Source organism: Salvelinus alpinus, chromosome 29 (assembly GCF_045679555.1).
Source record: "Salvelinus alpinus chromosome 29, SLU_Salpinus.1, whole genome shotgun sequence".
NCBI lineage: Eukaryota > Metazoa > Chordata > Actinopteri > Salmoniformes > Salmonidae > Salvelinus > Salvelinus alpinus.
The window spans coordinates 45,719,537-45,744,806 of record NC_092114.1 but is presented as its reverse complement, the minus strand read 5'-3'; the positions used below and the strand labels follow the sequence as shown (position 1 = coordinate 45,744,806).

Genomic DNA, 25,270 nt, shown 5'->3' with positions numbered 1-25,270 from the left:
TGGTCATCTATGAACATTTGAACATCTTGGCCATGTTCTGTTATAATCGCCACCCGGCACAGCCAGAAGAGGACTGGCCACCCCTCATAGCCTGGTTCCTCTCTAGGTTTCATCCTAGGTTCTGGCCTTTCTAGGGAGTTTTTCCTAGCCACCGTGCTTCTACACCTGCATTGCTTGCTGTTTGGAGTTTTATGCTGGGTTTCTGTACAGCACTTTGTGACATCAGCTGATGTAAGAAGGGTTTTATAAATAAATTTGATTGATTGATTTGATTGATTGCAACCTAGATCAGAGCGTTGTCAGATTGTTTGTTTGTAAATTCAGAGCGTTTCGCTCTTGGAGTGTACACACTGGACGCTCTGGCTGAGGAGTAGGGTTGCCAACTGTCTCACTACCAAATAAGGGACAAAAGGCAGCGTGCCAGTGCACGGCGCCACGGCGGTGTGGGCATGGTGTTGTGTGAATGAATATACAGTGAATATTCTCATTCAATTGGAAAGGCAAAACATTTTTATATTCCATTTAGTCTATAGCTTTACTAAAACTATCGTTATGTAAACTTATGTGAATAAACCTCAAATGATCAAAGAAATCACTTTGGACCACTACAGCAAAAAAACATTTCAAATGCAAAAGAGGGGCATGAGTCACTCACCAAGTCTACTTTTTCCATGGATATTTTTTGCTGCTCGACTGATTCAAGCAGTCCTTTGTCCTTTTGCATAGCCAGAGAGAAGTCCTTACATGACAAATCACATACATGACAAATCACAGTTCACAGATATTTGAAGTACATTTTTGATCAGCTCTGTGCTTGTTGATCAAGTTGGCTTTCCCTAGGTTTTGGAAAACTGCCACCCACTTCTCACTGGTGGATTTTGTGGTATCCTGTCTGGCTCTGTATGTCCTCCCGGCTAGCACAAAACTCTTCATAGAGTTGGTCCATACTGACTGTCTCTGTCATTTTGAGGGCAACCACCACCTGCTCCAGGTCAGTGAAGGAGAGCTCCTCATAGAGGCCGATCGGTTTTAGTCTCACCATTACATTTTCTGGTGAGAAATCAAACCACTTGTCAATGTATGTAATGACAGTGTCATGGAACTTCACAAAGTCATGTTGCTGCTTGGACCTTTGTGCTGACAATTGTTTGTCCATCAGCTGCTTGGTCTGGTATCCAAAAAAGCTGTCCTGTTTCTGCTGAAGCATCTTCATTTTGAACTTTTGGACTTCCTCGTAAAACATCTGTGATGCAGAGTGTTGTTTCCTCCAGCTTTTTTACGGGTTGGTTAAAAACACTGCACGTTGTGGGAAAAGCACAGATAAATCTCAGCAGCTTCTTTTTTTTCTTCATACTCAAAAATACTCTTCAGTGCCACAGGACAGGTCTCCCCAATGGACCTGAAGTATGAAGTAAGAGCTGGCCAGCTTTGCAGGAGACGATCGACAGCTGGATGATGAGAGAGCCATTGTGTGCAAACATATCGCAGAATTTCATGCCACTCAATGTCAACAAAGGCAAAAAATGCACGCAGTTCCTCTCTTCGGGAAGCAGATACTGAGAAGTGGCTTTAGATCATTAAAACAATTGTCTCAATATCCACTGACAGCTGATCGCAAGCGTGCTTGCAGGCATTATGAGCTATGTGAGCTGGGCAATTCGCTTTCAGAATGCGATTGTTGGCACTGCTCAATAACTGGTAAACGGATAGGTGTTTTACAAAGTTGACATTGGCATTATCTGCTGCATAGGGCTGTGATGTGTCTAATATCCAGTTCATGCTTTTCCAGACAGTTCATCAGAGCTTGATGTATGCCATTTGCAGTTTCATCACTGTCTTCATAAAAGTCAAGTAACTTGCACTGCACTCCATCAGACACAGAGAAATATCTCACACACACTGGAAACGTCTTTCTATTTCCCTTGTTTGAGGCATTACTGGCAACTGAGAAATACACGGGCTCACCTTCGGTCGGGGACAGATCATCCAAAATATCCCACACAGTCTTCGGTCCTAAAACATTCATTGTAATCATCTCCGCTTTCGTTCTTCCCAAGTGCACCTTCGTCACAACATTTGAGTCATGAAACAAAGCACCGTTGAGCTTGAGCTTAACAAGACAGTCGGTGCCGTTGTAGCCGAGTCCGTGTTTAACCGTATGGTACACATGCGAGGCTTCACTTGCCGTGATTTTGTCATTTCCCGCAGTAGACGTCTCGAAGAATGCACCGATATTGCTAGCACCTTTAGCTAGCGTGGCCTTCTTGTGCATTTCTGTGGATGCATGCTGAGTGAGGTCATTCTCCCTTCCATGGCCAATTGAGAATTCCCGACGGCATAAAGTACAAAAATCTTTCATCGAGTCACCACTGACGGGCTTAATCAAATCAAATCAAATCAAAGTTTATTTGTCACGTGCGCCGAATACAACAGGTGTAGACCTTACAGTGAAATGCTTACTTACAGGCTCTAACCAATGGTGCGGGGAAAAAAGGTACGTGTGTGTGTGTGTGTAGGTAAGTAAAGAAATAAAACAACAGTAAAAAGACATTTGAAAAAAGAGAAGCAAGGCTATATACAGACACCTGTTAGTCAGGCTTATTGAGGTAGTATGTACATGTAGGTATCGTTAAAGTAACTATGCATATATGATGAACAGAGAAGCAGAAGCGTAAAAAGAGAGGTTGGCGGGTGGTGGGACACAATGCAGATAGCCCGGTTAGCCAATGTGCGGGAGCACTGGTTGGCCGGGCCAATTTAGGTAGTATGTACATGAATGTATAGTTAAAGTGACTATGCATATAAGATAAACAGAGAGTAGCAGGAGCGTAAAAGAGGAGTGGGGGGGGGCACACAATGCAAATAGTCCAGGTAACCATTTGGTTACCTGTTCAGGAGTCTTATGGCTTGGGGGTAAAAACTGTTGAGAAGCCTTTTTGTCCTAGACTTGGCATTACGGTACCGCTTACCATGCGGTAGTAGAGAACAGTCTATGACTGGGGTGGCTGGGGTCTTTGACAATTTTTAGGGCCTTCCTCTGACACCGCCTGGTGTAGAGGTCCTGGGTGGCAGGCAGCTTTGCCCCAGTGATGTACTGGGCCGTACACACTACCCTCTGAAGTGCTTGACTTGAAAAAATACAAAACATATATTTTTTTAAAGAGCCGTTTGGGAGCCAAAAGATCCGTCTCTTTTTGGTGAGCTGAGCCGAACGAGCCGGCTCACGGAAAAGAACCGAAATGCCCATCACTACAACCTTATGACGCAGCATGATGATTTGTCGACAGTCTGCTGGGTGGGGCGTTATACATTCCTCCATTCATTGGCCAATGGGATTCGTATCTCGTTTATCTAATATCGTTGGATTAATCGAACCTCCTCATTTATATATATATATATCTATATATATATCTTTCTATCTATATATATAAATAGAGAGAGATTCTAACCAATAACAGGGCCGAGGTAAATCACATGATCATTTCTGTGAGAGGATTGACCAATGAAAAGCAGCGGTGGCTTTTTGAATGGTGAAAGGCCGGATCAGTAGCTAACATTAGAGAGGGAAACTCGCAGCAAACTTGAAAAAGGTCAATCGACCACATCAGAAGCAGGACTATATTCTACAAACAACAGTTATTTTGTGATATATCTAGATTCTTGTTAGGAAATCACCAGTACAATCATTTGGAACAAGCCACGTGGATAAAGGTGATTTGTGCTTTACATGTGTTGTCAAAGCTAGTAGCTAGCTAAGCCTGCTATAGTAGTTAGCTAATGCATTTTTATTGTTAACTAGAGTAGTTAGCCAGCTAATTTAGCTAGTTTCAACAGTTGTTGGATGGCATTTTGTTAGAACTATGTTAGCTAGAACAGTCAACGGTTGACATGAGTAGCTAGTTATGTATAATTAGGCTGGACAATAAAACGTGTCAAAATTCACCCAAGGCTCAAAAACGTCTTTAAGAACGTTGGCTAAGCTGTAACACTAGCGCGAGCCCATAGCAAATTAATGGAGTCGAACGTTCGCAGAGCCTGTTTTGACTGGAGTGAAGCTTAGAATTCCATTTAGCGTAAATGGCATCAAAAAAATGTATCGCTTTTTATTTTACCACTACAATCTGCTCTTAAGACGAAACTGGAAAAATAACTCGTGTAGAAAGTTAACATCCGCACCTCAATGGTGCCAGGTGTGCTTATGTCTGCATAACGAGGAAGTAGGAAAATAATGGCAACTTATGACTATTTCTGGTCTACGGTTTGATGACGAGATACACTGTCCAGGCTCACATCACCCTGGCAGGGTGAAAAATGCCCTAAAATAAGGCCTGTTTTTTCATGATTACTTCAAAACTACGGCATGCAGCTGGGATATGGTAATATTTTGAAACTGGGCTCCACCGCGGATGCATTGAACTACTTTTTATTTTTTTTAAAGCTTTGTTAAAAATGTAATGTGTCCAACATAGTATGATGTAGTCATAAATAGCTGACCTAGATTTGTTTGCTAGCTAGTAGCCACAGCTTGTCGCCTTAGCTAAATAATGCTACCTTAGTTTATGATGCGCTATGCAGGGGCATTGATCTGACAAACCTGTAATTAATGTCTTATTTCTATTGCCTTCTCTTGGCGTTTACTTCAATGTGGTTTGTTGGCAGACTAACCGACTAGGTGTATTGCCGCCACCTATTGCATGGGTAGTGAACGAAAAAACATGGCAACAAAACAAAGAAATGCATAAATAAACCCATCCCACTCCTTCGGTCATAGTTCCTTGTAATGCCTCTAATGTAAAATCCCTGAGTCCCTAACCTTTCAGCTGCAGTCGCAACAATGTCTATTTTCTCGGATTTACTATTTTGTTTGCACTGTGCAGTTTATAACCAATGCAATAAACAATACAAAGTCCACCTTTTTAACATGCCAGGATCCTGGTCTCTAACTAACATGGTTTCTTCAACGTTCCTCTTCTGACTGCTTCTGGATAGGAGACGCGCTGAGCAGCGCTTACTCTTGTCACCTCTCGCTTTCACGTAACAGGGCACTTTAGGAATTAGGGCGCATGTCCGACACCACAATTGCAGTATTTCGCTTCAACTGCCATACTACAATCCTCCCCTATACATACAATTGACACGTCCAAATATTTTACATTTGTCACACTACGTGGATTTGGGCACGATGTCTTGTACAGGATATCTCACAACCCAAAAATACCTGTGAGACTTCTTTTAAAGACCAAAATAATGAATGAGTGGGCTTTCTCTCCAGCCACCATACAGCTACAACTGCAGCTACAACTGCAGCTACTTTTTCAGTTACATCCTTTGCACTCACTTTTAGCGCCACTCCAGAGAACCCCCTTGATAGGCGCCCTTCACAGATCCACACGACACCTTCCAATCTGAAATCTTGTTCAAAGCATGCTCCTTAGACGCACAAAAAATAAATAAGCCCACTTGTTATCCTCAGTGCTTTTCATCAAGATGTCAAATGGATCTCCCGGGTAACTCCATCGGTCCAAAACCTTCACTCCAACCACAAAAGTTGGAACTAGGCATGGATTTACTAGATTCCACGAGCACATTATTCTTTTTTTGCATTTTTGTTCGCCACTAATCCGTTCCTTCACTCATCTTCCTTGGGCTTTATTAACTAAACTGATTGCTTTTGTCTTTCAGGTTGGCATCATGTCTCAGAAGCAGATATATTACTCTGACAAATACGATGATGAGAAATTTGAGTATAGGTAAGTTGACGGTACTACTTTCTTCCAAAATGGTTTTGATCTAGCTATATAGCTAGTATTGACACGTCTTGCCTGGCAGCTATCTTCCTTCCCAGCCCTGTGATGTTGACACAACGTAAAGTACCATTCCATTTCTCCACTGTCTGTAGGCACGTGATGCTGCCCAAGGACATTGCCAAGCGTGTGCCCAAGACCCATCTGATGTCAGAGACTGAGTGGAGGAACCTGGGCGTCCAGCAGAGTCAAGGCTGGATACACTACATGATCCATCAACCAGGTACACTGACAGTCACTGACAGATTTTACAGGGCTAGTCATTAAGGCTTGTCCTAGGCAAAAATAAAGAAGTTGGGCACCCAGAACATAGTGTATTCTGACCCCTTCACTTTTACATTGTTACGTTCCAGCCTTTCAAAAAAGGATTCACTAGTTTTTCCCCCTCTCAATATACACAATACCCCATAATGAAAAATAAAAAAGTTTTAGAAATTTTTGTAAATTCATTAAAAAAATTAATCGCGTACATACATTTTCAGACCCTTTACTCGGTACTTCTGTTGAAGCACTTTATGACGCTTCAAGCTTGACATGCCTGTATTTGGAGATTTTCTCCCATTCTATGCGGATCCCGTCAAGTTTTGTCAAGTTGGATGGAGAGCGTCGCTGCACAGCTATTTTGAGGGATCTCTAGAGAGATGTTCGATCGGGTTCAAGTTTGGGCTCGGGCTCGGCCACTCAAGGACATTCAGATACTTGTCCTGAAGCGACACCTGCGTTGTCTTGGCTGTGTGCTTAGGGTTGTTGGAAGGTGAACTTTCGCCCCAGTCTGAGATCCTGAGCGCTCTGGAGCAGGTTTTCTTCAAGGATCTCTGTACTTTGCTCCGTTCATCTTTCCCTCGATCCTGACTAGTCCCCCAGTCCCTGCCGCTAAAAAACATCCCCACAGCATGATGCTGCCACCACCATGCTTCACCGTAGGGATGGTATTGGCCAGGTGATGAGCAGTGCCAAGTTTTCTCCAGATGTGATGCTTGGCATTCAGGCCAAAAATGTAAATCTTGGTTTCATCAGACCAGAGAATCTTGTTTCTCATGGTCTGAGAGTACTTAAGGTGCCTTTTGGCGATTTCCAAGCTGGCTGTTGTGTGCCTTTTTACTGAGGAGTGGCTTGTCTGGCCACTCTACCATAAAGCCTGATTGGTGGAGTGCTGCAGAGATTCTCCCATCTCCACAAATTAACTCTGGGGTTTCTCGGTCACCTCGCTGACCAAGGCCCTTCTCCCCCGATTGCTCAGTTTGGTCTAGCAGCTAGCTCTAGGAAGAGTCTTGGTGGTTCCAAACTTCTTCCATTTTAAGAAGAATGAGCTGCAACAACCACTTAAACTGGACAATTATCTCAATCTCTTAAAAGACTCAATCATGGACACTCTTACTGACAGTTGTGGCTGTTTTGTGTGATGTATTGTTGTCTACCTTGAACTTTGTTGTCTCTGGCCAATAATGTTTGTACCATGTTTTGTGCTGCTACCATGTTGTGTTGCTGCCTTGCTATGTTGTCTTAGGTCTCTTATGTAATGTTGTCTCTTGTCATGATGCGTTTTGTCATATTTTTAATCCCCGTCCCCGCAGGAGACCTTTTGCCTTTTGGTAGGCCGTCATTGTAAATAAGAATTTGTTCTTAACTGACTTGCCTGGTTAAATAAAGAATGGAGGCCATTGTGTTCTTAGGGACCTTCAATGCTGAAGATTTTTTTGGGGTACCCTTCCCCAGATCTTTGCCTCGACACAATCCTGTTTTGGAGCTCTATGGACAATTGCTTCGACCTCATGGCTTGGTTTTTGCTCTGACTTGCACTGTCAACTGTGGGACCTTATATAGACAGGTGTGTGTGTTGTGCCTTTCCAAATCATGTCCAATTAATTGAATTTACCACAGATGGACTCCAATCAAGTTGTAACATCTCAAGGATGATCAGTGGAAACAGGATGCACCTGAGCTCAATTTTGAGTCTCATCGCAAAGGGTCTGAATACTTATTTACATAAGGTACTAATGTTTTTATTATTAATAAATGAGCAAAAATGATTTTGCTTTTTCATTATTGGTTGTGTGTAGATTTAATATAATCAATTTTATAATAAGGCTGTAAAATAGCAAAGTGTAAGTGAAGGGATCTGAATACTTTCCGAATGCACTGTAGATTTCAGTTGTCGGAATGGACAAAAAAATCACATTCAGACAATTACTCCAATCATAATTGGATCAGGCGGGGCAGTGCATGGTTGATGTTCTGATTTTTAAAAAGCGTATATTACTGTAGCCTATTTCAATAAATGTTATTTACACAAAGCAAGAGAACAATGTAGACAGAGCTAAGAGTCACACCAAAGCAGCGCAAAATATCCAGGCAAATTATTTTTCTTATTTTTCAGATCTGAGCCAATAGCCGCAGTATATTTTTTATATTGTACACTTAGGTGTCTTGTTTATAGAAGCCCACATTTTCTCTGCATTTGATATAGAACTTGGCCTCTTAAGCCACCTATTCAGTTCAATGCATGGTAGAGTTCTCCTGCTGCACTATTTCATGAACAAATACATCTAACAGAGTTCTAGGACATCTCAAACATGGGAGGCCTAAAGAGAGGGACCAAAAAAAATTGACATTTTTACAAACCTTACAGTTGAGCAAGGCATAAGACAACAGCTCCATAACTAAAATAACATCAGCATTAAGACAAATTATGAACAGTATTTTCCAAACTTTTCTATGTTTTAATGTCCTAAAGTTGGGAATAATTTTAGAAGTCAGATTCTATGCTATTCACAGATGTATTTTGAATGACAAATATTATAGGCCACAAAAAGTGAAATTGAGCAAACAATACCAAGATGGAAAAATTGAATGAAGAGTAACAATTTAGGCAACAGCTGAGGAAAAGTGAAGAATTAAATGATGCGTAGTTGGCCAAGGCCTATTTCCATATTCTAGAAATGTGTAACCTACCTAAAATGAATATAGTAGCCTAGGCCTAATAAGAGGGGATAGGAAAAAATGGTGACGAGGAGAGTGACTTCAGCTTTCTGTCAAGTGAATACTCAGACCTGTAAGTGGCTAAAAAAGTTAATGTTGAGCCCGGTATTAGTGTTGACGCTCAGTATGGTAGAAAGAGTGAAGTGCTGATGAATACAGCAACATATAGGCTATGGAGGAATACAACACTGAACTGTACTTTACAGTTGTGCTTATGGTGCATAGCCATGGGGGGTTTATCAGTACAGTAGGCAGGGTGACATGGTGAATACAGCAGCATAATGTTGAGTTATACAAACGCTGTAGCTTACTGTACTCGGAACTATCTCTGACCTGGGGGATTCATTTTGTACCCAGGTCTTGAGTTTGGGTCAATAATGGTGATTAGGTTGTGCTGCTCCTTAGATGTTTAAAGCTCATGTTGCCAAATTAATTCTCTGTGACTTTGTGCTTTACAAACCATCATGTAAGTTTACATTTGGCTCATTCATCCCCCTCCTCTCCCCTGTAACTATTCCCCAGGTCGTTGCTGCAAATGAGAACGTGTTCTCAGTCAACTTACCTGGTAAAATAACGGTAAAATAAAAAATAAAAAAAATAAATGTAACATTGGGTGTATTCACTTGGAAGTAAATGAGCTGAAATGGACCTACCTGCATTTGTCCAATAATACATTGGTTTTCGTTGCAAAATGTTTTGCTATGGTTTGCTACGACTTGCACTAATGAATAGATTAAAGTTGGGCGATATTACGATGGGTTAGGACAGCCATCGTCGACTGTGACGACATTGATGTGACTGACAATGGTTTAGCCTATATATAACTTGACTGGTGCCAAGCAGTGTAAAACTGACATTCTGAGTCATTTGCCTATTCCTATTTGCTGTAGCCTATTTCAACAATTGTTATATAGCCTACGGAACGCAAGAGCGGATTGTAGGTCAGACCTAATTCCACCAAAGCAGCGCTAAATGTTTATCTCGCTGTCGAATGCATGTGCATTAGGCTAATAGTTAAAACTTTTATTTATACACCACACACACACTAACATTCAAAAGTTTGGGGTCAGTTAGAAATGTCCTTGTTTTTGAAAGAAAAGCACTTTTAAATATTTTTTTTGTCCATTTAAAATAACATTAAATTGATCAGAAATACAGTGTAGACTTGTAAATGACTATTGTAGCTGGAAACGGCTTTTAAAAAAAAAAAAAAAAAAAAAAAAAAAAGGAATATCTGCGTAGGCATACAGAGGCCCATTATCAGCAACCATCACTCCTGTGTTCCAATGTCACATTGTTAGCTAATCCAAGTTTATCATTTTAGAAGGTTAATTGATCATTAGCAAACCCTTTTGCAATTGTTAGCACAGCTGAAAACTGTTCTGATTTTAAAGACGCAATAAAACATCTGCAGTTTCTTGGCAATTTCTCGCATGGAATAGCCTTAATTTCTCAAAACAAGAATAGACTGACGAGATTCAGAAGAAATGTCTTTGTTTCTGGCAATTTTGAGCCTGTAATTGAACCCACAAATGCTGAAGCTTCAGATACTCAACTAGTCTTAAAAAAGGCAGTTTTATTGCTTCTTTAATCAGAACAACAGTTTTCAGCTGTGCTAACATAATTGCAAAAGGGTTTTCTAATGATCAATTAACCTTCTAAAATGATAAACTTGGATTAGCTATCATTTTAGAAGGCTAACACAATGTGCCATTAGAACACAGGAGTGATGGTTGCTGATAATGGGCCTCTGTACGCCTACGTAGATATTCCATAAAAAATCTGCCGATTCCCGCTACAATGTTAATGTTGTATATGACTAATGTCCACACTGTATTTCTGATCAATTTGATGTTATTTTAATGGACAAAAAATGTGCTTTGCTTTCAAAAACAAGGACATTTCTATATGACCTCAAACTTTTGAACGGTAGTGCATTTGGAAAATATTCACTCCTTCCAATTTTCCACATTGTAATGTTACAGACTTATTCTAAAATGTATTACATTGAAATGAAAAAATTCCAACAATTTACACAATACCCAATAATGACAAAGGTAAGTTTTTTTTGTTAACTTTTGGCAAATTTATAAAAAGATAAAGAAGTACCTTATTTACTCAAGTATTCAGACACTGCTATGAGACTCGAAATTGAGCTCAGGTGCATCCTGTTTCCATTGATCATCCTTGAGATGTTTGTACAATGTGCAGTGCGACGGCTTTGTCTGTGGTTCTTTTGGGGCAGTAAGAAAATTGAAGTGGATCTAGGGTGTAATGTAGAAGTGATATGATCCTTGACGAGTCTCTCAAAGCACTTCATGACAGAAGTGAATGCTACAGGGCGATAGTCATTTAGTTCAGTTACCTTTGCTTTCTTGGGTACAGGAACAATGGTGGACATCTTGAAGCATGTGGGGACAGCAGACTGGGATAGGGAGAGATTGAATATGTCTTAACACACCAGCCAGCTGGTCTGCACATGCTCTGAGAATGCTGCCGTCTGGGCCGGCATCCTTGCGATGTTTAACACGCGTACATGTCTTAAGTCGGCCACGGAGAACTAGCGCCCACAGTCTTTTCTAGCGGGCCGCTTCGGTGGCACTGTGTTATCCTCAAAGCGGGTGAAGGTGTTCAGCTTGGCCGGAAGCAAGACGTCAGTGTCCGATGTGGCTGGTTTTCCCTTTGTAGTCCGTGATGGTCTGTTGACCTTGCTGCATACGCCTCTTGTCTGAGCCGTTGAATTGCAACTCCACTTTGACTCTGTACTGACGTTGTGCCTGTTTGATTGCCTTACGGAGGGAATAACTACACTGTTTTGTAGTCGGCCATATTCCCAGTCACCTTGCCATGGTTCAATGCGATGGTTTGCGCTTTCAGTTTTGGGTGAATGCTGCCATATATCCACAGTTTCTGGTTAGGTGGGGTTTACTAGTCATTGGGTACAACATCTCCTATACACTTCCTGAAACTCAGTCACCGTATCAGTATATTTGTCTGTTGTTCTCGGAGGCTACCCGTAACATATCCCAGTCCGCGTGATCAAAACAATCTTGAAGCGCGGATTCCGATTGGTCAGACCACCATTGAATAGTCCTTAGCACGGGTGCATCCTGTTTGAGTTTCTGCCTATAGGAAGGGAGGAGAGAAATTAAGTCGTGATCTGATTTGCCGAAGGGAGGGTGGGGGAGGGCCTTGTAGGCATCCTGGAAGATGGAGTATCAGTGGTCGTGTGTTTTTAGCAGTGTGAGCACTACAGTCAATGTGTTAACTTCGGTAACTTTTTCCTCAAATTTGCTTTGTTAAAATCTCCAGCTACAATAAATGCGGCCTCAGGATATGTGGTTTCCAGTCTGAATAATGTCCAGTGAAGTTCCTTGAGTCGTTGTGGTATAGGCTTGAGGGGGGGGATATACACGGCTGTGACTATAACCGAAGAGAGTTCTTGGGAGGTAGTAAGGTTCGGCGTTTGATTGTGAGGTATTGTAGGTCTGGTGAACAAAAGGACTTGAATTCCTGTAAGTTATCACAATCACACCATGAGTAGTTAATCATGAAACATGCACCCCCACCCTTATTCTTCACGGAGAGATATTTATTCCTTTCTGCACGATGAACTGAGAACCCAACTGGCTGAACGGACCAAGACAGTATATCTCGAGAGCCATGTTTCTGTGAAACAGAGTATGTTAGAATCGCTGATGTTTCTCTGGAAGGAAATCCTTGCCCTGAGCTCGTCAACTTTATTATCCAGAGACTGAACATTAGCGAGTAACATACTCGTAAGCCGTGGGTGGTGTGCACGCCTCCTGAGTCCGACTGAAAGTCAGCGAGTGCCTCTTTTCCACATGCCGAGTCTTGGAATTAATTAAAGTGCAAATTAATTACTTAAATCATACAATGTGATTTTCTGGATTTTTGTCTTAGATTCCGTCTCACAGTTGAAGTGTACCTATGATAAAAAATTACAGACCTCTACATGCTTTATAAGTAGGAAAACCTGCAAAATCGGCAGTGTATCAAATACATGTTCATTTATTTATTTATTTATACTCAAATATATTATATATTTATACTCATATTTATACTCAAATATATTATATATTTATACTCAAATATATTATATATTTATACTCATATTTATACTCAAATATATTTATACTCAAATATATTTTTACTCAAATATATTTACACTCATATTTATACTCAAATATATTTATATATTTTTACTCAAATATATTTTTATATTTTTACTCAAATAAATGCGGGATTGGAAATGCAGACAATTACATTGATGGAAGCTACAATTTATCCTCAATATTAAAGCTGTTCCACCACCTAAAAAAACATTGGTTGAAAATAGCAGATGCTATTGACCCTTCGCTAAGCCATGCCCCAGAATTTTTGGACAACAAATCGCAGCTCTTAAATGGATGCTCATGAAGTCCAATATCCTGGACAAGCTCACGTTTGAAACGCATCAAAGCCATTGCGTCATTACAAAAACGGAGAGTTCATTTAAAAACCAATTGATTTAAATGGATAATTAATTGAACAGTGCACGGTGGGTACTTGCTACTGTGATTCCTGAAATGCAGAGCCTACTGATGTTTTATTTTTCGAGTCTGAAATTATACATTTGTTGCATTGTTTGCTTGCTAGCTCTGTCTTATTGACCACCCAACGTTGCTAACTTTAGCTTGCTAGACAGTTAATATAACGTATTTTTTTTTCCTAAACGTATGGTAGCTAAGGTGTTATGAAGTCAACTAATCTGCTGCCGACATCAGGATACAATTTCAGAGCACTTCTTAGCTCAAAGTGGTTAGTAACTTTGGCTGCATGTTGACATGCGATTTGATTTATTTGACATTGCATTCATTCAGAGCCATCCAGTGCCTAGCCCCACTACAACCTTCATTTCACCAGGTTCCCATGAAGCAATTGTAATGACTGTCCACCACAACATACCAGAGAGTCTCCTGATACGCAAGGGTAGTCTGTCTTACTTTCACTGTGTATTTGAAAACGGTTTGAGATCATTGGTAGGCGATTTCACCAGTGGTTAGAAGGGGAATTCTGCTTCCGGGGAAAATGTCCAAGGTTGCAACAGTAACCAAGGGCGTAGCGTAGGGTGAATTGTGTAGTAGGGTATTCAAAAGGGGGTAAATAACTAACTACTAAGAACTAATAAGAACAGGTTTAATGGTAAAATGAATTTAAGAGTGTATATAGTAGTACTTTATTAATCGCCACGGGTAAAGTCATGTGATAGGGGTACAGTAATGTTTTGTTGACAAAGGTGTTGGTGGAGCTGGGTGTCTGAAAGAAGGTAGTAAACCACAAAAAGATCACCTGATATTATACATTCTTTATTTGCCTTATGGTATTTTTTATTTTACATAACTACACACCAGAGAGCACCGGCCTTCGTTTAGCAATAAATATCAATTTTATGTAATCCACTATGATGTGCCTACCTACAGTGGCAAGAAAAAGTATGCGAACCCTTTGAAAATATCTGGATTTCTGTATAAATTGGTCAGAATTTGATCTGATCTTCATCTAGGTCACAACAATAGACACACACAGTCGGCTTAAACTAATAACACCAAAACAATTATACGTTTTCATGTCTTTATTGAACACACTGTGTAAACATTCACAGTGCAGGGTGGAAAGTATGTGAACCCTTGAATTTAATAACTGGTTGACCCTCGTTTGGCAGCAATAACCTCAACCAAATGTTTTCTGTAGTTGTGGGTCAGACTTGCACAATGGTCAGGAGGATTTTTGGACCATTCCTCTTTACAAAACTCTTTCAGTACAGCAATATTCTTGGGATGTCTGGTGTGAACTGCTCTCTTGAGGTCATGCCACAGCATCGCAATCGGGTTGAGGTCAGGACACTGACTGGGCCACTCCAGAAGGCGTATTTTCTTCTGTTGAAGCCATTCTGTTGATTTACTTCTGTTTTGGGTTGATGTCCTGTTGCATCACCCAACTTCTGTTGACCTTTAATTGGTGGACGGACAGCCTAACATTCTCCTGCAAAATGTCTTGATCAATTTGGGAATTCATTTTTGGGAATATGGGAATACATTTTTCTGATGATAGCAAGCTGTCCAGGCCCTGAGGCAGCAAAGCAGCCCCAAACCATGTTGCTCCCTCCACCATACTTTACAGTTGGGATGAGGTTTTGATGTTGGTGTGCTGTGCCTTTTTTTATCCACACATAGTATTGTGTGTTACTTACAAGCAACTCGACTGTAGTTTCATCTGTCCACAGAAAATTTCCAGGTGCACTTTTTCAAACTTCAGACGTGCAGAATGTTTTGTTGACAGCAGTGGCTTCTTCCGTGGTGTCCTTGGGTGAACACCATTCTTGTTTTGTTTTATGTATCGTAGACTCGTCAACAGATATGTTAGCATGTTCCAGAGATTTCTGTAAGTCTTTAGCTGACACACTAGGATTCTTCTTAACCTCATTGAGCATTCAGTCATCTTTGCTGGACGGACACTCCTAGGGAGAGTAGCAACAGTGCTGAACTTTCTCCATTTGGAGACAATTTGTCTTACCGTGGACTGGTGAACATCAAGGCTTTTAGAGATACTTTTGTAACCCTTTCCAGCTTTATGCAAATCAACAATTCTTAATCGTAGGTCTTCTGAGATCTCTTTTGTTCGAGGCATGGTTCTCATCGGGCAATGCTTTTTGTGAATAGCAAACTTTTGTTTAAAAAAAAAATATATATATATATATTAGGGCAAGGCAGCTCGAACCAACATCTCCAATCTCGTCTCATTGATTGGACTCCAGGTTAGCTGACTCCTGACTCCAATTCACTTTTTGAGAAGTCATTAGCCTAGGGGTTCACATACTTTCCCCAACCTACACTGTGAATGTTTAAATGATGTATTCAATATAGAAATACAATCATTTGTGTGTTATTAGTTTAAGCACACTGTTTGTCTATTGTTGTGACTTAGATGACCAGATCAAGTTTGATGACCAATTTATGAAGATATCCAGGTAATTCCAAAGGTTTCACATACTGTTCTTGCCACTGTAGTTGTTGAAGTACTGCAGCAGTCATTACGCACTGTTTCTATTAGGCCTCATCCTCTCCGGAAGTGGCACTACAGGCTGCTGAAATGTGTTACGGAGAACGCCATCATTTTCGTAAGAATATCCCCTTTCCACAGTGGGGTCCCATTTATTTTGTTTAAATGGTTCGGACGCTACCAAACAGAGGTTGGCACATCGATTGTACTGACTTCTGACACTTGTGGGGACTGTAGTGCAAAACGGAGCACATCGTGTTCGTGAGTGTCCCCTTTCCATAGAGCGGTCATAATAGTTTGGACGCTACAAACTCTCAACAAACTTTGCACACCTAGTTTTGGCAATATTTGACCATTCTTCTCTACAAAACTGTTCAAGTTCTGTCAAGTTCCTTGGGAAATGACAGCAATTTTCAAGTCTTGCCAAACATTTTGGCTTGGATTTAGGTCTGGGTGCTGACTGGGGAAACTCAAGGACATTTACTTTTTTATTCCATAGCCATTCCACTGTACCTTTTTGACTGGGTGCTTTGGGTCGGTTTCATGCTGAAAGGTGAACTTCCGTTTCAGAAGAAACATCCCCATAACATACTGCCACCACCATGCTCCACTGTAGAGGTAATGTATTGGCTTTGTGCCAAATGTAGCGCTTCTCATTTAGGCCAAAAAGTTTCACAACCTTTTGCCACAATTTTGTTGCGTACTTCAAACGGGATTCAAGGTGGGCTTTCTTGAGTAGTGTGGGTGTGGCTTCCTTCTTGCCGTACATGCCAGATTTGTGGAGTGCTTGTTATATGGTCACACTTTGACCAGCCTTGGCCATAAAAACCTATAACTCTGCACAAGTTGCCATTGGACTTGGTAGCCACTCTGCTCAGTCTCTTACTTCCTCGGTCATCCAGTTTTGGAGGGTTTGCATGATCTAGGCAGGGTCTTGGTGGTGCCATATACCTTACGCTTCTTAATAATAGTCTTGACACTGCTCCAAGGGATATTCAATGCCTTTGTCCCAGAGTTCTTTTGAAAGTTCCTTGGTGATCATGTTTGCTTTGCAATTCACTACCCAGCAGAGGGAACCTACAGGAACTGCTGAATTTATCCTGAAAATGTGAATCACTCAAATTAACATAGGTGGAGGCCAATTAACATTGTGATTTTGAAGGTGATTCTTTACATCTAAGCTAATTTAGGATTGCAATTACAAGGGGGGTGGACACTTATCCAACCAAACTATTTCATTTTTATGTTTTAATTGTGGGGTAGGATGTGTAGATCAATGGAAAATGCATTTTATTTCCAGGCTTTTTATTTCTGGATCACTACTGGCTGTAAGCGAACGAGTGATGTGCGTTTGGAGTAATACTGGCTGTGTCCAAGGCTCAGCCAATCGTTAACATAACAGCATGCAGCGCAGCACACGACTTAAGAACGAAGAGTCAACCAACTTACTAGTTACAGTATCAGCACGCGCTCTGGAAAGGAAGCGATAACGAAGAGGTAACGCTAGGTGAGAAGCCTAACCATGGAGACGTTAGTGAGTAGGTGATGAAGCGTACTTCATGAGCTGTAACCGAAAAACAACTGGCATTTGGAAAGTTTGAGTTGAGGGAGAAAGTGTGGTGGAACAAGTATTAGCATAGTTAAGTATTTTGCTAGCTGGATCGAATTCTCCGTTAGTTAGCCAGAGAAATGTTGAACAACATTAGCCAACATAAACTCAATTATTTGAGAAGTTATGGTGTGAAAATTAGCTTGCTAATAAAATCAGACAGCTAACGTTACAACAGCAAATGAGCTAACATTAGTAACCTAACCAATTCACTATTATTAACTGGTATACGACTCCTTGCCGTTCCTCAAGTTATAACATGTTAACGTTAGTTGCTTACTGGACCCTGGCAATCTGTGTGAAACTAGTTTACGAACTAACCACCATCTGTTCAGTATGTGGTTAATTTTCAGAATTAGGTGAAAATGAGGCGCTGCTTGTTAAACAAGTGGATTCAGGGATCAAGTGTAGCTGGAGCTGGGCCTGGCTTAAGCTGGATGCCACTATAGAGGGGACAGAAACACTACACACTTTCCCTCTTTCTCACTTTTTCAATACAGTGGATAAAAAGGAGTATGCCAGGTGTACACTCTGCCTGAAAGAGATCAATTGTGCCAACAAAGGGTATTATGCTCTGCTGCAGATGTCCACAGGCAGAAAGTGTACAATGTAATAATGTGCAGTGTAGCCCAAAGATATTTTTGTTGTGTTGAACTTGACAGTAACGTGTGTGTGTGTGAGGATTATATATATTTTTTTACTCGTGTGAATGTTATTTTTGAACATGTAGCCTTGTGGCCACTATAATAGAGCAAAAATAGAATCCCTGTTTCATTCTACTTCTACTTTAAGATGTTTTTTCCCCAAGTGCAATATTTATATATTGTGTGTGTGGTCACACGCGTTCTATTATAAAGGTTATCATGGCTAACTGCAATATGTGTTTTTCTCAAGACTTGAGTGTCATTTTCAGTAAAGTCTAGGCAACAAATAACATTGGATTGCTTTCTTAATTTTTTTTTAGCTGAGTTAGGTTCACATGAACCACTTATTTTACACACAGACTGATCATGTAGATATTCTCTGTTTAATTAGTTAACCTGCATTTCCCCCTAGCAGGGATTTTCTTTGCATGTTTCAGTGCAAGAAAATAAGTTTGCATCCCTGTATGAATTCTATCTGATTTGTGTTTGCATGTTTAGGTAAAAAGACAATGTACTTTATGAAACACTGACAAGTAAAGGTCATAAATGTTTTATTTTTGTTTGCTTAATTTGATTGGGTGATCCTTGCTCCCCAGTGCCTATGCCCCTGACACAGAGAAGATTTGCAAATTCTTGCGGTTAGCCTCTGCCCAGGCTTTCAACATTATCTTTCGTCTTCCAATTGCTTTTCGATTTCACGATAAAGCCCAACTGCGTTTTAGCAGGTTTTTTGATATTTATATAAAATATTGGGGGTTGGACAAAAGTGGTGATGGCATCGTATATCACAATGTTTTTATAGGTACATAATCATGTTAGGACAAAGGTTGACACCGCCCAACCCTAGAATACAGTACATTCATGTTGAGCTCAAAGATCCCTGTTTGTAACACAAGATGGTGCTCAGCCTCCATCGGATTGACCTTTTGTATTATAGGCTACTTGCTATCTTTGATACTGGTCTCTTGCCATCAGCAAATCATGAGGTCTGACTCCTACTGTTTTGTCTCCAAATACAAATCTGTTCTTGTCTGTCACCTGAAAACAAGACGTTGTTCAAGCATTTCAGCCATGATGTTAAAACACAGATATTAGTTGGCTAAGACAGGGCATCTATTGAACATATGGTTGGGTGTCACACTAACTTATTTGAGCTTGCCTTATGTGCATCATTAGAGAGACCGTTCACACAAAGAATGAAGTCCTGATTGGGCAGTATATTTGATTATAGCCACGGTATGTTTTTCAATACCGTTGAAACTATTAATTTGAAGTTTAATACAATTTTATAGTTGTAGCTACTTTTTAAGTAAATACCCGCTGTCAAATTGTGCAATATATTGGGAGACAAAGCAGATCGTGTTGATCTTTTCACCCGTCATATTATTTTACATTACAAAGCTAACCGAAGTTGAGCCTGTCACGTCTGTTTGTAAATAGTACAGCAGGAGAATGCAGGAGCAGGTGAATCCAGCTGTGTATTGACGGGTTGCGTTTTTATATCGAAAGTCAGAATTTTTTAAAAAGATTAAATTGAGTGATCAGGTTAAATTGAGTGATCAGGGGCGCGCAACTACCATGTTTCTTCACAGAACATTAATGCAACACATTCTGCAGAAAATGGCTTCATTTTCATCAGATCACAACAGAAGTGCCACGCGGCTGCCATTTGGATGGCAGCCACATAAATCAGCGAACAATAAGGCAAGGTCTTTTTTGCAAAAACAATGCATGGCCATCATTTCTGTTTTACATAGAATTAACTTTAAGCAAAGTTGGCTACATTATTCTTGCATTTTAACTGAGAAATGTACTGGAGAAAAGTAGCTACACATCAGTCGGAGTGCTTTCTGCTGATAAAATTGGCCATTTGTGATTGCTCATCTGTGTGAAGTGCAACTGAAGCACAAAATTAGTCTGATGCTGGGCAGAAATTACAAGAAGCGTTCAAGATATGTTTACAAAACTCAGCAAGACATTAATTATGCATTTATAATTTTTTTCTCCCTTAAGTGGCTTAATTAATAAGGAGATGGGGCATCCTATAGTGTTCACTTGCTGGCGTGTTTGAGAAGTCAAATCCCTTTTGGATGAGTTACCTGTACAACTGCCTCTATTTTTTTTAACTTTTTTTGTTAACCTTTTTATACAGGTTTTTCTCACTGCGATAACATCTCTTTTCCAAGAGAGACCTGGTCCAATTGCAGCAAGGGGAACAACGTTTTAGACAAAACAACTTACATACACTAACACATTATTAAACCAAACTATAAACACACATACAGTACAACAATTACATATTACGTTAAAAACATCTTTACTAAAAAACAGTTGTCCTAAAGACAGTTACACTCTTCAATGATATATACAGTTGAAGTCGGAAGTTTACATACACTTAGATTGGAGTCATTAACTCATTTTTCAACCACTCCTCAAATTTCTTGTGAACAAACTATAGTTCTGGCAAGTCGGTTAGGACATCTACTTTGTGCATGACACAAGTAATATTTCCAACAATTGTTTACAGACAGACTAATTCACACTTCCAGTGGGTCAGAAGTTTACATACACTAAGTTGACTGTGCCTTTAAACAGCTTGGGAAATTCAAGAAAATTATGTCATGGCTTTAGGAGCTTCTGATAGGCTAATTGATGTCAATTGGAGGTGTACCTGTGGATGTATTTCAAGGCCTACCTTCAAACTCAGTGCCTCTTTGCTTGACATCATGGAAAAATCAAAAATCAGCCAAGAGCTCAGGAAAATAAATTGTGGACCTTTACAGGTCTGGTTCATCCTTGGGAGCAATTTCCAAATGCTTGAAGGTACCACGTTCATCTGTACAAACAATAGTACACAAGTATATACACCACGCCGCCGTCATACTGCTCAGGAAGGAGCCACGTTCTGTTTTCCTAGAGGTGAATGTACTTTGGTGCAAAAAGTGCAAATGAATCCCAGAACAACAGCAAAGGACCTTGTGAAGATGCTGGAGGAAACGGGTACAAAGTATCTATATCCACAGTAAAACGAGTCCTATATCGACACAACCTGAAAGGCTGCTCAGCAAGGAAGGAGACACTGCCATAAAAGAGCTAGACTACAGTTTGCAACTGCACATGGGGACAAATAGCGTACTTTTTGGAGAAATGTCCTTTGGTCTGATGAAACAAAAATGGAACTGTTTGGCCATAATGACCATCGTTATGTTTGTAGGAAAAAGGGGGAGGCTTGCAAGCCGAAGAACACCATTCCAACAAGGAAGTACGGGGGTGGCAGCATGTTGTGGGGGTGCTTTGCTGCAGGAGGGACTGGTGCACTTCACAAAATAGATGGCATCATGAGACAGGGAAATTATGTGGATATAATGAAGCAACATTTTTTTTTTTTTCATTCAAGACCCGTCTGCTGCTCCACTTTTCAGAGCAGGCAGACCCATTGCCCTAGCAACTCCAGATTCCAAAAAGACAGCTTGTACACATGCGGCTCCAGAGGCATTACTGTTTTTCCTTCAGACAAGTTTGTCAACTTTAATTTGCACAATGTCTCGTTCACATTTGATTGTCATTTTTGGTGAGTTTGGACATTTACATTCTGTAGCTCCTACCTATATATGTTTGACTATGAGCTGGATTGCCTATCATTGCAATTTGTTTTATTTTCATTTGCGCTCCTAAGCAAATTTTGCTAGCATCCTCCATGGAAATTCGCTATTACTTGTGCAAATTTGGTTAACATTCTGGTAATAATGATAAATTTAAAAAGTAGGGCGGTATCCAACTTTCTATATCGTTGTCCTCTCATCCCATTGGGTTTCTATTTTCTTTAGCCAATTTTGGTGTTTAATGCAGGCCCGGCAGACAAGTTCCTTACTTTCTTCCACTTGCCTCTTCCATTTTTTTGGGAAATGCTGCAATTAGTTGGTTGTAATTTTGAGTAGAGCATTGTTGCCACAACCAATAACATTTTGCGTTGGTGGTGTTTGTAAACACAGGCTACTTAACATTCTGTACAACTTCAGGAAAAGAGGCACAGACAAAACAAGGATACATAAGTTAATGCATCTCCTGAGGGAAACTTAAATTCCACTCTGAGGCCAAACAAATGTAAGCATTAACAGCCAGTGCTCCCATTCAAATCCAATACTAAAGTTCTCCAGATTTCCAATAATCGAGTCAATGTGATATTTGGAAGGATCAAGGATGACCTCGTGAGACTACTAGAACACATGAAATAATTATCAGGTGTCCACAATATGACTTAGGGTGAGTCCCAATAATATCTCCTTTTGTTCACTACTTCCCACAAATCTGAAAGCATTGGAGGTGAAATTATTCACTCCCTTGGCATTTTTCCTATTTTGTTGCCTTACATCCTGGATTTAAAACAGATTTTTTTTTTTGGGGGGGGGTTGTAACATTTGATTTACACATGCCTACCACTTTTTGAAGATGCAAAAATATTTTTTATTTTAATACAAGAAATAAGACCCAAAGAAAGAACTTGAGCGTGCATAACTGTTCACCCCCAAAAGTCAATATTTTGTAGAGCCACCTTTTGCAGCAATTACAGCTGCAAGTCTCCTGGGGGTATGTCTCTATAAGCTTGGCACATCTAGCCACTGGGATTTTTGCCCATTCTTCATGGCAAAACTACTCCAGCTCCTTCAAGTTGGATGGGTTCCGCTGGGGTACAGCAATTTTAAGTCATACCACAGATTCTCAATTGGATTGAGGTCTGGGCTTTGAGTAGGCCATTGACTAAGACATTTAAATGTTTCCCCTTAAACCACTCGTGTTACTTTTTTTTTTTTTGGAAGGTGAACCTCCGTGCCAGTCTCAAATCTCTGGAAGACTGGTTTCCCTCAAGAATTTCCCTGTATTTAGCACCACCCATCATTCCTTCAATTCTTACCAGTTTCCCAGTCCCTGCCTAAGAAAAACATCCCCACAGCATGATGCTGCCACCACCATGCATCACTGTGGGGATGGTATTCTCGGGGTGATGAGAGATGTTGGGTTTGCGCCAGACATAGCGTTTTCCATAATGGCCAAAAAGCTCAATTTTAGTTTCATTCTGACCAGAGAACCCTCTTCCATATGTTTGGGGAGTCTCCCACATGCCTTTTGGCGAGCACCAAATGTGTTTGCTTTGCTTATTTTTTCTTTAAGCAATCTCTCTTTTCTGGCCACTTTTCAGACAAGCCCAGCTCTGTGTACGGCTTAAAGTGGTCCTATGGACAGATACTCCAATCTCCGCTGTGTAGCTTTGCAGCTCCTTCAGGGTTATCTTTGGTCTCTTTGACTCTCTGATTAATACCCTCCTTGCCTGGTCTGTAAGTTTTGGTGGGTGGCCCTCTCTTGGCAGGTTTTGTTGTTGTGCCATATTCTTTCCATTTTTTAATAATGGAGTTAATGGTGCTCCGTGTTTTATTTTTTAAATTTATTATAATTTTTTTATAAATATCCCAGCCCATATCTGTACTTCTCCACAACTTTGTCCCTGACCTGTTTGGAGAGCTCCTTGGTCTTCATGGTGCTGTTTGCTTGGTGGTGCCCCTTGCTTACTTTTGCAAGGCACTGTAGGTATGGGCTAGAATGAGTTTTCTTTCAAATCAGTGAAGGGAAGTAAACTAGTGCATACTTTGGTAGGAAGGACAGATATATTGGATACAACCTGCCATTTTTGTTTCCATTCACTTTCTAAACTTCACAATCACTCACTCTTCCTCTCTTTTTCTCTTTCCCTCCAGAGCCCCACATCTTGCTGTTCCGTCGTCCACTGCCTGCAGCCTGATCTCTCGGACAAAGTGCGAGAGAGAATCCATAGGGAAGAAGATAAGAGGGTGGCTGGAGATGGTTGAACACAACTCAATTGGATGGATATAGACTATTTTGTAAATACTGCATGGTATACAGTGGAGCCAGAGTCGAGCTCCAACCCACTGCCTCACTCACTGTAAAGCCTTTCACATTTCCTCTGGACCTGCTTGGAACCCTTTCATATTTTTCTCTATGTACTAGCCTGATAATGTTGTCAATGTGTGCGTCTGGGAAGAAAAGGAAACAGGTTTTAGCAACACATTTTCAATATTCTAAGCTTTAACCCACAATACCTGCTGTGAGTTGACTAACATATCTAATTTTAAGGCAGATAGTAAGATGGTAAATGTTAAAATGCAGGAGGCGCCATTTTGGCAGCACACATGTGCAGGGATGTTACCGTAATTACGGATCATATACCTTTTATGGCACTTGATTCAAACTTATTTTGAATACCGCAGCTTGCATCAAGTGTATGCACTCTTACATTGTACAAATGATAGCCCTCTGGATATTGTTAAAAGAAAAAAAAGTTTTTTATTTTTCAAAATTTTATAAATCGTGACCTGCTGCAGTTATACTGTAGACTGTCTGCATTTTTAGAGCTGTCAAAATGGGACCCAATATCTTCGTTGCCATGTCTATGATTGTACAAATCAGCTGCTCAGTTTTTTTATGAATTCTTTTACACAGAAATAAATGTTTTAATTTGACATTCCTCTCACAGATTGTGATTTAGTTCTGCACTTTTAAACCTTAACATTTGCCGTTTGGCTTATAGTGGTGTTAAAAGTGAATTTGTAGATGGATAGACAGATTACATGTCAAAAGTTTGGACACCTACTCATTCAAGGGTCTTTATTTATTTGAACTATTTTATACATTGTAGAATAATAGTGAAGACATAACTATGTAGTCATGTAGTGCTCAAAGTGTTAAACAAATCAAAATATATTTAAAGTAGCCACCCTTTGCATGGACAGCTTTACACACTCTTGGCATTCTCTCAACCAGCTTCACAACCTGCTTTTCCAACAGTCTTGGCGTTACCACATATGCTGAGCACTTGTTGGCTGCTTTTCCCCCACTCTGCAGTCCCAACTCATCCCAAACCCTCTCAATTGGGTTGAGGTCGAGTGATTGTGGAGGCCAGGTCATCTGATGCAGCACTCATCACACCTTTTTGTTCAAATAGCCCTTACACAGCTTGGAGGTGTGCTGAGTCATTGTCCTGTTGAAAAACAAATTATAGTACCACTAAGCGCAAACCAGATGGGATGGCGTATCACTGCAGAATGGTGTGGTAGCCATGCTGGTTAGGTGTGCCTTGAATTCTAAAGAAATCACTGACA

General features: G+C 40.5%; 1 protein-coding gene across 1 annotated transcript; it reads left to right on the top strand.

The window, feature by feature from the left end:
• The first annotated feature begins 3,456 nt into the window (after positions 1-3,456).
• Positions 3,457-24,631, top strand: LOC139558821 (cyclin-dependent kinases regulatory subunit 1). The gene is made up of 4 exons (XM_071374297.1): positions 3,457-3,711; positions 5,683-5,750; positions 5,900-6,027; positions 23,849-24,631. Exons 2-4 carry the CDS (start codon positions 5,692-5,694, stop codon positions 23,890-23,892), a joined length of 231 nt encoding a protein of 76 aa, XP_071230398.1. The 5' UTR covers positions 3,457-3,711; positions 5,683-5,691; the 3' UTR covers positions 23,893-24,631.
• Positions 24,632-25,270: the final 639 nt, after the last annotated feature.